The sequence below is a fragment of the Bombina bombina genome, chromosome 1 (assembly GCF_027579735.1).
Source record: "Bombina bombina isolate aBomBom1 chromosome 1, aBomBom1.pri, whole genome shotgun sequence".
NCBI lineage: Eukaryota > Metazoa > Chordata > Amphibia > Anura > Bombinatoridae > Bombina > Bombina bombina.
The window spans coordinates 1,043,816,557-1,043,832,301 of NC_069499.1; the positions used below are offsets into that span (position 1 = coordinate 1,043,816,557).

The 15,745-nt window shown below is 36.7% G+C and overlaps 1 protein-coding gene across 2 annotated transcripts in view; it reads left to right on the forward strand.

Moving 5' to 3' along the window:
- The window catches only part of MMP24 (matrix metallopeptidase 24), a 520,603-nt gene that overhangs the window by 467,857 nt on the left and 37,001 nt on the right, over positions 1 to 15,745 (forward strand). For both annotated transcript variants that reach the window (XM_053721040.1, XM_053720963.1), the window contains exon 5: positions 9,336 to 9,497. In XM_053721040.1, the coding sequence (XP_053577015.1) occupies positions 9,336 to 9,497 (162 nt within the window). The remainder of the gene's footprint in view (positions 1 to 9,335; positions 9,498 to 15,745) is intronic.

Below are 15,745 nucleotides of genomic sequence, written 5' to 3' on the forward strand. Positions count from 1 at the left end.
AGTGATTTCTACAAGAATATATGTCCCATTTGATACAAAACATTTATTCATGAAGCATATAGCGCTTTCACTAGAACGCTTATTGCATTAGAATAAACTTTTGAGCACGTTGGGTTTAGCTGGAATTATGAGTTGAGAGTAAAAAGTTATCGTGCTTGCGCTAACCCAATGCGCAAAAAGCCGAACTTAGAATATTGTGCATGTGATAACCTATTCCCCCATTGAAGTCAATAGAGAAAAAAACACCCAACTCGAGCGCAAATCCGATCGCATATTCTCAAGTCCGCTAACCCCGCATGAAAATATGAATATTTCACATTCAAATGTTCTTCACAAAGCAAAATGTTCTTTTTATCCATAAATACATATATCTATACAGGTATACCTCACTTTACAGCGCTTCACTTTACAGCGATTCGCTAATACAGCGCTTTGTGGAGCTGAAGTTCAACCTCCAAGGATTTTGAAACAGTGCTGTAAATCATTGTGAGATTGCGAGAAAAGGGACTGGCACCATTTTGTTATGCTTAGTTCACTCTTTTAACTGCATTGCAGTGCAATCTGTGTCTCAGTGCTATAGTCTGGCAAATTTTACTACAGTAATTGTCACTATTTTATTGGTACAGTATTTATTAAGTACTAATTGAATACTTGCTGTGCTAGTGTTAAACTAAACGTAGCACTATTGCACATCTAATATATGTTTGTTCAAACATGTTTTTAAGATTTTAAACACTGAAAAGAAAGCTAAAACTGCTTTGTTTCACTTTAAGGCGGTTTTCACTTTACAGCGGGGCTATACCTGTATATATATATGAAGGTATTTTGATACAATATATATATATATAAATAAATATGTATATGATTATATAGAGGTATACAGAAATACAGATATATATATATATATATTTATATTAAATACACAGTTAAACACTTTATTAAATATGAATATTGCATGAATATGATTTTTCATGTTTTTATCTACTTTACTGCAAAGGGCTCTAATGCCCTTCTATATATGTCTATATATGTATTTATGTACACATATAAATACATTTGTACATATATATATATATATACCTGTACATACATATACATCTTTAGACATGTATATGTATGTATCTCAATGTTAAAGCCCTTTGCCTGAGACCTCATATCTTTGAGCCCTTATAACTTTTTTGTGCAATATTGTCTAGAAATAATTTTTTATTGGATGGCGTTATTACAAGTGTAAGTTTACTTCGTAAAGTATTTTTGAAGTGTTTTGTGACACTTTTTGGTTTTGCAAAACTGTTAACCATAGCTCTGAGGACACGCTAACCTGACAAACGTTAACTTGAATTGCCCTCAAGTGATCACATTTACTTCCAACTTGTAATACCAGCGCAATTTAACCTGCGCGAAAACCCGATATTACTTGCACGCAAAAGTTTACGCTCCACTCATAATCTGGCTCATGGTGTGCTAGAAATACTTCTGAATTGAAGTTAAATAGTCTGGTTTACCAATATAAACTTGCCTTTATTCATTCTTTGTAAACACACACACATTTGCTAAAAAAGTTGTGATTTGTTAAGTCCCTGTAAACTTTATTTATAAAATCTGAGTAAATAAAAAAAAAAAAAAGCTTTGAGACTATTACAAAGAGAAAATGTAATGTACAACACAATGTTATATTTGAGTAGTACCTTTTCATATGTAATTTATTATATTACCTAAGGCTGCATTTAGGAAATTCCTATTTGTAATTACCCAGCTTTTCCTAATAAAGCTTATTTAATATATATATATATATATATATATATATATATATATATATATATATATATACAGTATATATATATATATATATATATATATATATATTATTTATTTTTATATATATATATAGGTAGGGATATAAGGGAGGAGATAATACCACAATATAATTAGTTTAAAGTGCAACCCTTTAACATAATATGCACACTATGAATAAAGAAAGACTAAATGACATACATTACTGTCACTTTAAAGAATGGGAACAAAGTTCCTCTCATGTTTATTTGCTGCAGCTTGCAGGTGTCAGAATTGGATATCATTTACAAGGATAAAAGTGATATACGTGACATACAAATAAGCAAACAGTATGAAAACAAAACAGACATATATACAAAAGAAAATGGAACAAATTCAGGAGGATACTAACTCCCAGGGTAGAGAGGCTAATACGGTAAATATGTATACAAATAATAGCAAACAAACTGCTGCTAATTAGGCGGGCCAGCTAACTACCGTAAACAGACCAAACATGGGGGTACCTCCCAAAAGTGTCCACCTTTGTGCTACTCCAGAAAGAACTGTATAATGGAGGCTGGTAAACAGTTAGTAGAAAAATGGCTGCGTCATGCCATAAAGCTGTACAAACAAACTGCCTGCATGCTCCTCTCCTTGGAGATTTCAAAGCTCATAGCAGTGATTTCACAGTAAGGGTGTGTCAGCAGCAATACACACCTCTCCTCCAATTGGTGGGATCTCGATCTCTCTGCACAAATCACAACAGAGCCCGTCCTGGTTCAAACAATTGTAATACAAAAGACTGTAGATTAGTGCAAGCACATAGGTAGATCATCAAGCTGAGAGCAAAGCATGGCTATCTCAACTCTTGCATTGTACTCCGTTCAATACACACTTGCTTGTCGGGGTAAAACCGGACACATTTCTCAGGTCACTCCTGGATATCCGGAAGACTCCTCCCACCAGCTTCACAGGACACTGCAGACTCACAGACCTCACACAATGCAAAGTCAAATGTCCCAATTTTCAATGAGAGTAATGAACACAGATGTTAGCAGTGTCCACATACAAGCAACACATTCAATGTCCAGGTAAACACACTTGGTGCCCTTTTTTTTGTGTGCAAATTTCCTTCTTTAAAGTGACAGTAATGTATGTCATTTAGTCTTTCTTTATTCATAGTTTTTATATATATATATATATATATATATATATATATATATACACAGTGGATATAAAAGGTCTACACACCCCTGTTAAAATGTCAGGTTTCTGTGATGTAAAAAAAATGAAACAAAGATAAATCATTTCAGAACTTTTTCCACCTTTAATGTGACCTATAAACTGTACAACTCAATTGAAAAACAAACTGAAATCTTTTAGGTAAAGGGAAATAAAAATAAAAAACTAAAATAATATGGTTGCATAAGTGTGAACACCCTTTTATAACTGGGGATGTAGCTGTGTTCAGAATTAAGCAATCACATTCAAAATCATGTTAAATAGGAGTCAGTACACACCTGTCATCATTTAAAGTCCCTCTGATTAACCCCAAATAAAGTTCCGCTGTTCTAGTAGGTCTTTCCTGACATTTTGTTAGTCGCATCCTACAGCAAAAGCCATGGTCCACAGAGAGCTTCTAAAGCATCAGAGGGATCTTATTGGTAAAAGGTATCAGTCAGGAGAAGGGTACAAAAGAATTTCCAAGGCATTATATATATCATGGAACACAGTGAATACAGTCATCCTCAAGTGAAGAAAATATGGTGCAACAGTGACATTACCAAGAACTGGATGTCCCTCCAAAATTGATGAAAAGACAAGAAGAAAACTGGTCTGGGAGGCTGCCAAGAGCCTACAGCAACATTAAAGGAGCTGCAGGAATATCTGGCAAGTACTGGCTGTGTGGTACATGTGACAACAATCGCCCGTATTCTTCATATATCTGGGCTATGGGGTAGAGTGGCAAACGGAAGACTTTTCTTACAAAAAAAACCCATCCCAGCCCAGCTAAATTTTGCAAAAACACATCTGAAGTTTCCCAAAAGCATGTTGCAAAAGGTGTCCTGGTCTGATGAAACCAAAGTTGAACTTTTTGGCCATAATTCCAAAAGATATGTTTGGCACAAAAACAACATTGCATATCACCAAAAGAACACCATACCCACAGTGAAGCATGGTGGTGTCAGCATCATGCTTTGGGTCTGTTTTTCTTCACCTGGAACTGGGGCTTTAGTCAAGGTAGAGGTAATAATGAACAGTTCCAAATACCAGACAATATTGACACAAAACCTTCAGGCTTCTGCTAGAAAGCTTAACACAAAGAGGAACTTCATCGTTCAACGACCCAAAGCATACGTCCAAATCAACAAAGGAATGGCTTCACCAGAAGAAGATTAAAGTTTTGGGATGGCCCAGCCAGAGCCCAGACCTGAATCCAATTTAAAATCTGTGGGGTGATGTGAAGAGGGCTGTGCACAGGAGATGCCCTCACATTCTGACAGATTTAGAAAGTTTTTGCAAAGAAGAGTGGGCAAATCTTGCCAAGTCAAGATGTGCCATGCTGAAAAACTCATACCCAAAAAGACTAAGTGCTGTAATAAAATCAAAATGTGCTTCAATAAAGTATTAGTTTAAGGGTGTTCACACTTATGCAACCATTTTATTTTATTTTTTTATTTTTATTTTCCTTTACCTAAAAGATTTCAGTTTGTTTTTCAATTGAATTGTGCAGTTTATAGGTCACATTAAAGGTGGAAAAAGTTCTGAAATGATTTATCTTTGTCTCATTTTTTTTACATCACAGAAACCTGACATTTTAACAGGGGTGTGTAGACTTTTTATATCCACTTTATGTATATATATATATATACTTTATTATTTTGGCAATGATATATCCATTTAAAAATAGTATAGGTGTTATTGTATTGTTAATGCAAAATCAACTACATTATTTTTTTATCTATCATTAAAGGGGAAAAAATGAAAGATATTAAAATCTCTAATGAGAATTTAAACGTTTGCATTAAAGGGAAAGTCAAGCCAAAAAAAAACCTTTCATGATTTAAATAGGGAATGCAATTTTAATCAACTTCCCAATTTACTTTTATCACCAATTTTGCTTTGTTCTCTTGGTATTCTTAGTTGAAAGCTAAACCTAGAAGGGTCATATGCTAATTTCTTAGACCTTGAAGACTGTCTCTAATCTGAATGCATTTTGACCACTAGAGGGCATTAGTTCATGTGCTTCATATAGATAACATTGGGCTCATGCACGTTAAGTTACCCTTGAGTGTGCACTGATTGGCTAAAATGCAAGTCTGTCAAAAGAACTGAAACAAGGGAGCAGTTTGCAGAGGCATAGATACAAGGTAATCACAGAGGTAAAAAGTGTATTTTATATAACAGTGTTGGTTATGCAAAACTGGGGAATGGGTAATAAAGGGATTATCTTTCTTTTTAAACATCAAAAATGATGGTGTTGACTGTCCCTTTAAAGTAAAGTGTTTGCCATTTTATCCTCAGATATACTGATACATAGACACGTAGACAGACAGGTAAACAGACAGACAGGTAAATAAGAAAGAACTATATATACTGAAAGAATATATAGGCCTACAAAATAAAAATGAATACACATTTGTTGGACAGGTGATCTCTAAATGTATGATCACTCTTTATCTGAAAAGGAAAGTAAACACTGTTAAAACATTCTATTCACGCCATCCTGGAACACATGGCGCATAATGGAAGGCAGGCATTTTTTCATTTTTGTGCGCCATATTGATCTTCAAAATGGTCCCCAAGTTCCTCCTCCCTCTTTATTTTTATATATATGCTGTATATATATATAAATACACAGAAGAAATACAGCGCTACAAATATAAATGTCCCAACAATAGGAATAGCAGTATTGTCCCGAAATTATAGGTCTTCCCCGGATTGTACAAGTCCACCAATCTAATGTTGTTTGGAGGGAGAAAGGTGTATCTTCCACTTGCAGCCTAATCCCAAAATGGAAACGAAGTCCCCCTGAGAACAGGAAATTTAAAAACTCATACAAGTTCACATACACTTGCCACAAAACTGTAACATTCAAAAGTCTCTGGAAACTTTTGAATGTTAGTTTTGTGGCAAGTGTATGTGAACTCGCATGAGTTTTTAAATTTTAAAGTACATCCTATTTGATCATATTGGAGTATAGGTACAACATCATTACTCTCCCTACGAGAGCCCCTTAACACCCCCCCCTCCAACACAGATTCAACATCCACCTTTCAAAGCGGTTCATCTTCTGCTGGGGAGGTGAGAACTGAGTCATAGGAGGGGAACGGATGCTGTAACAAGAAGGGGACTGAATTGTCTTCTCCAAGTGGTAACGTACCACACAGAGCCTTATCCATACCTCATAGGAGTTGAGGTGGAAGCATGTGAGTTTTCATGTGGCATTTGTCTGCAGAAATATAGCAAGTGTATTTGACATACTACCCCAGGAGGTTTCTTTTGCTGTGCGCCCTTCCCTCTTCTGTTCTATATATATATATTTTTTATTTTTTTTGGCGTGTTTTTGTAAATTTAAAATTGTGCTTGTGACATGACAGCGTTGTGTGCGTGATGTCATCACACGATACACACATTACCGTGCATTCACGGTGGTCACTACTTACATACCAAATTGCTACGATCAATTGATCCGCTATGTTCACTGTCCGGAAGTAGAATAAGAAGCTGCATAAAGGTTTCCAGTTTCCATTTGCCCTATAGAGTATGCATGCAAAACCAGGGAGTCACGTGACATCATTGCCCAATAGCGCACACGTTACACTCCGTGCCCGAACCAGAAATTATTAGTGAGCTGCTTACTATGGGGACAAACAAAAATACCATAATCCTCAAGGAACATAGGGAAGGAGTTTGGAGGTCATCTTTAACGGCCAAGCCACACTCAAAACAGAAGGAAATTTGAGGGATAAAAAGAAAAATGAGAGCTGGTGCACCAGGATGGTGTGAGGGGAATCTTTTAGACAAGATTAGTGTGTTAAATGGACAGTCAAGTCAAAATTAAACTTTCATGATTCAGTTAGAGCAGGCAATTTTAAACAACTTTCCAATTTACTTCCATTACCAAAATCTGCACAGTCTTTTTATATTTACACCAGCTCCTACTAAGCATGTGCAAGAATTCACAGAATATACATGCATTTGTGATTGGCTGATGGCTGTCACATGATACAGGGGGAGTGGAAAAATACATAACGGAAATTTGTCAGAAAAAAAACTACTACTAATGTGAAGTTCAGACTAAGTGCAATTGTATCGTCTTTTTATTATGCATTTGTGGATTATCCAAATCTACTGTATTTACTGGTTCTTTAAGGGTGTTTACTGTCCCTTGAAGTTTATGTGTCATCATTAGTGGGCAGCATTTTCAGTGTGGTTTTAATGACAAAAACACAGTACTTCCCTTATTTAAAGGGACAGTCTAGTCAAAATTAAAATGTCATGATTCAGATAGGGCATGCAATTTTAAACATCTTTCCAATTCACTTTTATCATCAAATTTGATTTTTTTTTCTTTTGGTATTCTTTGTTGAAAGTTAAACCTAAGTAGTCTTATATGCTAATCTCTAAGCCCTTGAAGGCCACCTCTTATTTTAAAGGATTAGAAATCTTTGCTAAATATTACAAAAAAAAAAATACATAATTATAATTATAGATATTTATGCAATAAAATCAACTGAAAAAAAGGTTCTAATATCTTTAATTTAACTTTAAAATTCACTTACAACAAGCAGTAATGACAGCCCATAAAATAGGAAGAGTTTATGCAAGATGAACTAATCATCCCATCCAATAGGCAAGTGTTTCCGCCCATTTCATTTAAATATTAATAGAACGCTCTTTCTTTATTGAAACCTTGCATGCGCAGACCGGTTGACAATGTCAATAGTTTCCTCTACAGGGGCTTATATTTTACTTTACTCAAGGCAAATATAATATTCTTATAAGGCAGACAGCACATAGTGAGTAACCAGCAATTATTTTTAACCCCTAGACTAACAAGCAAGTTGTTTTGTTCTCACAACAGATTAATCGCAAGAGATGCAAAGATTAAAAGCAACAGCAACTTTGGATGTTAATAATTCACTTTAGTCACATCCAAAGTTGCTGTTGCTTTTAATATTTGCATCTCCTGTAATTAATCTGTTGTAAGAACAAAAAAACATGCTTGTTAGTCTAGGTGTTAAAAATAATTGCCGTGGGTTGTCTACTTTATCATAAAAAATAACCCAACATGCTCATTTTTCTAGGGGTTAAAAAATGCTCATTTTTCTAGGGGTTAAAAAATGCTCATTAGTCTAGGGGTTACTTTCCTTTTACTAAGATCAAATCAAATTGCTCATTAGCCTAGGGGTACTTATTATACTTACCTCGAGCAAACTAACATAGACGATTACCCATGCTTCTGCTCTGTGAATCTTCAGCACTCTGGTGCGCCACTCCCACCAACGTCGACGTCACTATAACGAAGTCCACCCTGCTTCCCGTGTCAGTGATGCGGCGCATTAGCTAGGACTGAGCAGCCAAGATGCGCATGCGTTTATTTTAAAAGAAGGATATGCGGTTGCGGGTCTCCATGATGATTCTGCCTAGGTAGAACTTCATTATAGAGCGCACATAATAGAATAAAATGGGTTTGGCAAAATAAATATTTTTAATATGGAATAACTAGAAAACGAGGGAAATCTTTTAGCAGGTACTTATTTGAAAATTCTAATATATATAATGAAATTTTAAAAAATATTTTTAAAGTTTTTGGGTTTACTATCCCTTTAAAGCATTTCACAGGTTTTCACAGCTAGAGGGTGTTAGTTCATGTGTGCTATATAGCCACTATTGTACTCACACCAGTGGAGTTACTTATGAGAGGGCACTGATTGGCTAAAATGCAAGTCTGTCAAAAGAACTTAAATAAGGGGGCAGTCTGCAGAGACTTAAATACAAGTTAATCACAGAGGTAAAAAGTATATTAATATAACCATGTTGGTTATACAAAACCAGGGAATGGGTAATAAAGGGATTATCTATCTTTTTAAACAATAAAGTAGACAGTCCCTTAAAGGGACACTGTACCCAAATTTTTTCTTTCGTGATTCAGATAGAGCATGCAATTTTAAGCAACTTTCTAATTTACTCCTATTATCACATTTTCTTTGTTCTCTTGCTATCTTTATTTTGAAAAAGAAGGCATCTAAGCTTTTTTTTTGGTTCAGATTTTGGACAGCACTTATTGGTGGATGAATTTATCCACCAATCAGCAAGGACAACTCAGGTTGTTCACTAAAAATGGGCCGGCATCTAAACTTACATTCTTACATTTCAAATAAAGATACTAAGATAATGAAGAACATTTGATATTAGGAGTAAATTAGAAAGTTGCCTGAAATGTCATGCTCTATCTGAATCGCGAAAGAAAACATTTGGGTTCAGTGTCCCTTTAAATGTAATAAATGATTTCACTACAGTTTGTGATTACAATTTGTGTTTTACTCTTTTTCTAGGTAATGATCTTTTTTTAGTTGCCGTGCACGAGCTGGGACATGCATTAGGATTAGAGCATTCAAATGATCCTAGTGCAATTATGGCTCCTTTTTATCAGTACATGGAAACGCATAACTTCAAGCTTCCTCAAGATGACTTACAAGGAATTCAAAAAATTTATGGTCAGTATGTTTTTATTTATGTAGCATTCTTATGAACATGTGATCACTTAATAATGATTTTATAACTATTGATGTTTCAAACGTTAATACCAAGGAAAATTGTTAAAGGATATTTACAGAACTGATAATAGAATGTTTATAGGATTAGGTAATCCTATCTGTTAACCAGTAGTGCCAATCTAGTTTAATTAAAAACCATGAAACTCAAAATTAAACTTTCATGGTTCAAATAGAACATTCAATGTTAAGATAATTTACAATTGATTTCTGTTATGAAATTAACTTTGTTCTCTTTGTTGAAAAGAACACCTAGATAGGCTCAGGGACAGCAATGCACTACTGGGAGCTAGCTGGTGACTACTGGCTATTCAAATATGCGTCTTGCCATTGGCTTACTAGATGTGTTCAGCTAGCTACCAGTAGTAAATAATTGCTCTAGAGCTATTTTTATGGGTTAAAGACCTTAATCACGATCTATTGGCTGTGGTTTTTCCGTCTCTGTTCTGGCTGAAAATGCTACTTTTTGATTTGGTGCAATCACACAATATTGTATTTTTGGGTCTTTCCTGCACTTGCAAATGGGTTTTTGAATCCTTCATAACAGCCCTATTTCTCCTATGTGGCTGAAAAGTTATTGGTGATCACAATCTGTTTTCAAGTCAGTTTGCAACACCTTTTTGAGGCCAGTTTTGCCTTTTTTGAATTTGCCACTTCTAGGCACTTGATAGGTCCTTGAAAGTGCATATTGGACATCTTTAAAACTAAGTATTTCATGGAAACAGTCAATTATCTTTTTCATGTTCAAAACACTGTGGAATGGCCACCGGAGACATTCTATAGGTTTATTAACATACATGGTATTTCAATTGATTAAAGTTCCAATCATCCCTATTGGATAGGCTGTATACAGTGGACAGAGCACACATTTACATATGCATAGGTAGATTTTCATATGTATATGTGTTGAGTATGCAATATCCTGAAAATCTAAGGAGATCACTTCCAGACACTAACATCTACAAATAGCTTGTGTCGTGATTGTCACTAACAGTACTGGCATCTTTTAAATTGTGCTTTAATAGGGGATTGCACAATCACAACTTTTATAGGAACCTATTGTAATCTGTTTACATCCGCACCACTGCTAAACCATCTGAATGGATTTTTGGCCCCTATTTATCAACCTGTCAACTTACTTGCATTCGCTTCACCAATACGCTTGCCTAAGATCGCCTAACATCGCTGCCGCAGACCTGAATACGATCTCCAAAGTTACAAAAAAAGCTGTCAAAAAGCCGAGCACCAAGTACGGCGCGATGAGCAGTGGACTGTTGTTAACTAACAGTCATTGATCTCGCTGCTCTTCGGCTTTTTCCCAGCTTTATTGGTATACTGTCACCAAACACCCACACTATACTAAACTGTTTTACCCCTATCCCGCTGCTCACGGACCCCGCCGCAACTAAATAAAGTTATTAACCCCTAAACCGCCGCTCCCAAAGCCCATTGCCACCTACATTATACTTATTAACCCCTAATCTGCCGCCCCATACACCGCCGCCACCTACATTATGTTATTAACCCCTAATCTGCCGCCCCCTACACCTCTGCCACCTACATTATACTTATTAACCCCTAATCTGCCTCCCCTACACCGCCGCCACTTACATTGTTATTAACCCCTAATCTGCCGTCCCCAACGTCGCCGCCACTTACATTATGTTATTAACCCCTAATCTGCCGTCCCCAACGTCGCTGCCACTATATTAAATTTATTAACCCCTAAACCTAAGTCTAACCCTAACACCCCCTAACTTAAATCTAATTTAAATAAATATAAATAAAATTACTATCATTAACTACATTATTCCTATTTAAAACTAAATACCTGTAAAATAAACCCTAAGATAGCTACAATATAACTACAGGGAGTGCAGAATTATTAGGCAAGTTGTATTTTTGAGGATTAATTTTATTATTGAACAACAACCATGTTCTCAATGAAACCAAAAAACTCATTAATATCAAAGCTGAATAGTTTTGGAAGTAGTTTTTAGTTTGTTTTTAGTTATATCTATTTTAGGGGGATATCTGTGTGTGCAGGTGACTATTACTGTGCATAATTATTAGGCAACTTAACAAAAAACAAATATATACCCATTTCAATTATTTATTTTTACCAGTGAAACCAATATAACATCTCAACATTCACAAATATACATTTCTGACATTCAAAAACAAAACAAAAACAAATCAGTGACCAATATAGCCACCTTTCAGATCAGGTGAACAAGGAGGCCATGTCATTAGATTTTTTTCTTTTATACCCTTTCTTGCCAGCCACGCTGTGGAGTACTTGGACGCGTGTGATGGAGCATTGTCCTGCATGAAAATCATGTTTTTCTTGAAGGATGCAGACTTCTTCCTGTACCACTGCTTGAAGAAGGTGTCTTCCAGAAACTGGCAGTAGGACTGGGAGTTGAGCTTGACTCCATCCTCAACCCGAAAAGGCCCCACAAGCTCATCTTTGATGATACCAGCCCAAACCAGTACTCCACCTCCACCTTGCTGGCGTCTGAGTCGGACTGGAGCTCTCTGCCCTTTACCAATCCAGCCACGGGCCCATCCATCTGGCCCATCAAGACTCACTCTCATTTCATCAGTCAATAAAACCTTAGAAAAATCAGTCTTGAGATATTTCTTGGCCCAGTCTTGACGTTTCAGCTTGTGTGTCTTGTTCAGTGGTGGTCGTCTTTCAGCCTTTCTTACCTTGGCCATGTCTCTGAGTATTGCACACCTTGTGCTTTTGGGCACTCCAGTGATGTTGCAGCTCTGAAATATGGCCAAACTGGTGGCAAGTGGCATCTTGGCAGCTGCACGCTTGACTTTTCTCAGTTCATGGGCAGTTATTTTGCGCCTTGGTTTTTCCACACGCTTCTTGCGACCCTGTTGACTATTTTGAATGAAACGCTTGATTGTTCGATGATCATGCTTCAGAAGCTTTGCAATTTTAAGAGTGCTGCATCCCTCTGCAAGATATCTCACTATTTTTTACTTTTCTGAGCCTGTCAAGTCCTTCTTTTGACCCATTTTGCCAAAGGAAAGGAAGTTGCCTAATAATTATGCACACCTGATATAGGGTGTTGATGTCATTAGACCACACCCCTTCTCATTACAGAGATGCACATCACCTAATATGCTTAATTGGTAGTAGGCTTTCGAGCCTATACAGCTTGGAGTAAGACAACATGCATAAAGAGGATGATGTGGTCAAAATACTAATTTGCCTAATAATTCTGCACTCCCTGTAATAGTTACATTGTATCTAGCTTAGGGTTTATTTTTATTTTACAGGCAAGTTTGTATTTATTTTAACTAGGTAGAATTGTTACTAAATAGTTATTAACTATTTAATAACTACCTAGCTAAAATAAATACAAAAGTACAGGTATACCCCGCTCATACAGCGGGTTAGGGACCGGAGCCCCGCTGTAAAGTGAAAACAGCCTTAAAGTGAAACAAGGCAGTTTTAGCTTTCTTTTCAGTGTTTAAAATCCTGAAAACATGTTTAAACTAACATATATTAGGGGTGCAATAGTGCTTTGTTTAACACTAGCACAGCAAGTATTCAATTAGTATTCAATAAATACTGTACCTGTAAAATAGTGACAATTACTGTAGTCAAATTTGCCAGACTATAGCATTGAGACACAGATTGCACTGCAATGCTATAAACAGAGTGAACTAAGCATAACAAAATGGTGCCATTCACTTTTCTAGCAATCTCACGATGATTATAGCACTGTTTCAAAATCCTTGGAGGCTCCACAAAGCGCTGTATTAGCGAATCGCTGTAAAGTGAAGCGCTGTAAAGTGAGGTATACCTGTACCTGTAAAATAAAGCCTAACCTAAGTTACAATTACACCTAACACTACACTATAATTAAATACAATTAAATAAATTAAAAACAATTAACTAAATTATATACAATTATCTAAAGTACAAAAAAAAAAACACTTAGGCCTAGATTTGGAGTTCGGCGGTAGCCGTCAAAACCAGCGTTAGAGGCTCCTAACGCTGGTTTTGGGCGCCCGCTGGTATTTGGAGTCAGTGATTAAAGGGTCTAACGCTCACTTTTCAGCCGCGACTTTTCCATACCGCAGATCCCCCTACGCCATTTGCGTAGCCTATCTTTTCAATGGGATCTTTCTAACGCTGGTATTTAGAGTCGTTTCTGAAGTGAGCGTTAGAGCTCTAACGACAAGATTCCAGCCGCCTGAAAATAGCAGGAGTTAAGAGCTTTCTGGCTAACGCCGGTTTATAAAGCTCTTAACTACTGTACCCTAAAGTACACTAACACCCATAAACTACCTATGTACCCCTAAACCGAGCTCCCCCCACATCGCCGCCACTCGATTAAAATTTTTAACCCCTAATCTGCCGACCGCCACCTACGTTATACTTATGTACCCCTAATCTGCTACCCCTAACACCGCCGACCCCTGTATTATATTTATTAACCCCTAACCTGCCCCCCACAACATCGCCGCCAGCTACTTAAAATAATTAACCCCTAATCTTCCGACCGCAAAGCGCCGCCACCTACGTTATCCCTATGTACCCCTAATCTGCTACCCCTAACACCGCCGACCCCTATATTATATTTATTAACCCCTAATCTGCCCCCCACAACGTCGCCGACACCTGCCTACACTTATTAACTCCTAATCTGCCGAGCGGACCTGAGCGCTACTATAATAAAGTTATTAACCCCTAATCCGCCTCACTAACCCTATCATAAATAGTATTAACCCCTAATCTGCCCTCCCTAACATCGCAGACACCTACCTTCAATTATTAACCCCTAATCTTCCGATCGGAGCTCACCGCTATTCTAATAAATGTATTAACCCCTAAAGCTAAGTCTAACCCTAACACTAACACCCCCCTAAGTTAAATATAATTTTTATCTAACGAAATAAATTAACTCTTATTAAATAAATGATTCCTATTTAAAGCTAAATACTTACCTGTAAAATAAACCCTAATATAGCTACAATATAAATTATAATTATATTATAGCTATTTTAGGATTAATATTTATTTTACAGGCAACTTTGTAATTATTTTAACCAGGTACAATAGCTATTAAATAGTTAAGAACTATTTAATATTTACCTAGTTAAAATAATAACAAATTTACCTGTAAAATAAATCCTAACCTAAGATATAATTAAACCTAACACTACCCTATCAATAAAATAATTAAATAAACTACCTACAATTACCTACAATTAACCTAACACTACACTATCAATAAATTAATTAAACACAATTCCTACAAATAAATACAATTAAATAAACTAGCTAAAGTACAAAAAATAAAAAAGAACTAAGTTACAGAAAATAAAAAAATATTTACAAACATAAGAAAAATATTACAACAATTTTAAACTAATTACACCTACTCTAAGCCCCCTAATAAAATAACAAAGCCCCCCAAAATAAAAAATTCCCTACCCTATTCTAAATTAAAAAAGTTACAAGCTCTTTTACCTTACCAGCTCTGAACAGGGCCCTTTGCGGGGCATGCCCCAAGAAGTTCAGCTCTTTTGCCTGTAAAAAAAAAAATACAATACCCCCCCCCAACATTACAACCCACCACCCACATACCCCTAATCTAACCCAAACCCCCCTTAAATAAACCTAACACTAATCCCCTGAAGATCTTCCTACCTTGTCTTCACCATCCAGGTATCACCGATCCGTCCTGGCTCCAAGATCTTCATCCAACCCAAGCGGGGGTTGGCGATCCATAATCCGGTGCTGAAGAGGTCCAGAAGAGGCTCCAAAGTCTTCCTCCTATCCGGCAAGAAGAGGACATCCGAACCGGCAAACATCTTCTCCAAGCGGCATCTTCGATCTTCTTCCATCCGGAGCGAAGTGGCAGGATCCTGAAGACCTCCATCGCGGAACATCCATCCGGACCGACGACTGAACGACGAATGACTGTTCCTTTAAGGGACGTCATCCAAGATGGCGTCCCTCGAATTCCGATTGGCTGATAGGATTCTATCAGCCAATCGGAATTAAGGTAGGAATTTTCTGATTGGCTGATGGAATCAGCCAATCAGAATCTAGTTCAATCCGATTGGCCGATCCAATCAGCCAATCAGATTGAGCTCGCATTCTATTGGCTGATCGGAACAGCCAATAGAATGTGAGCTCAATCTGATTGGCTGATTGG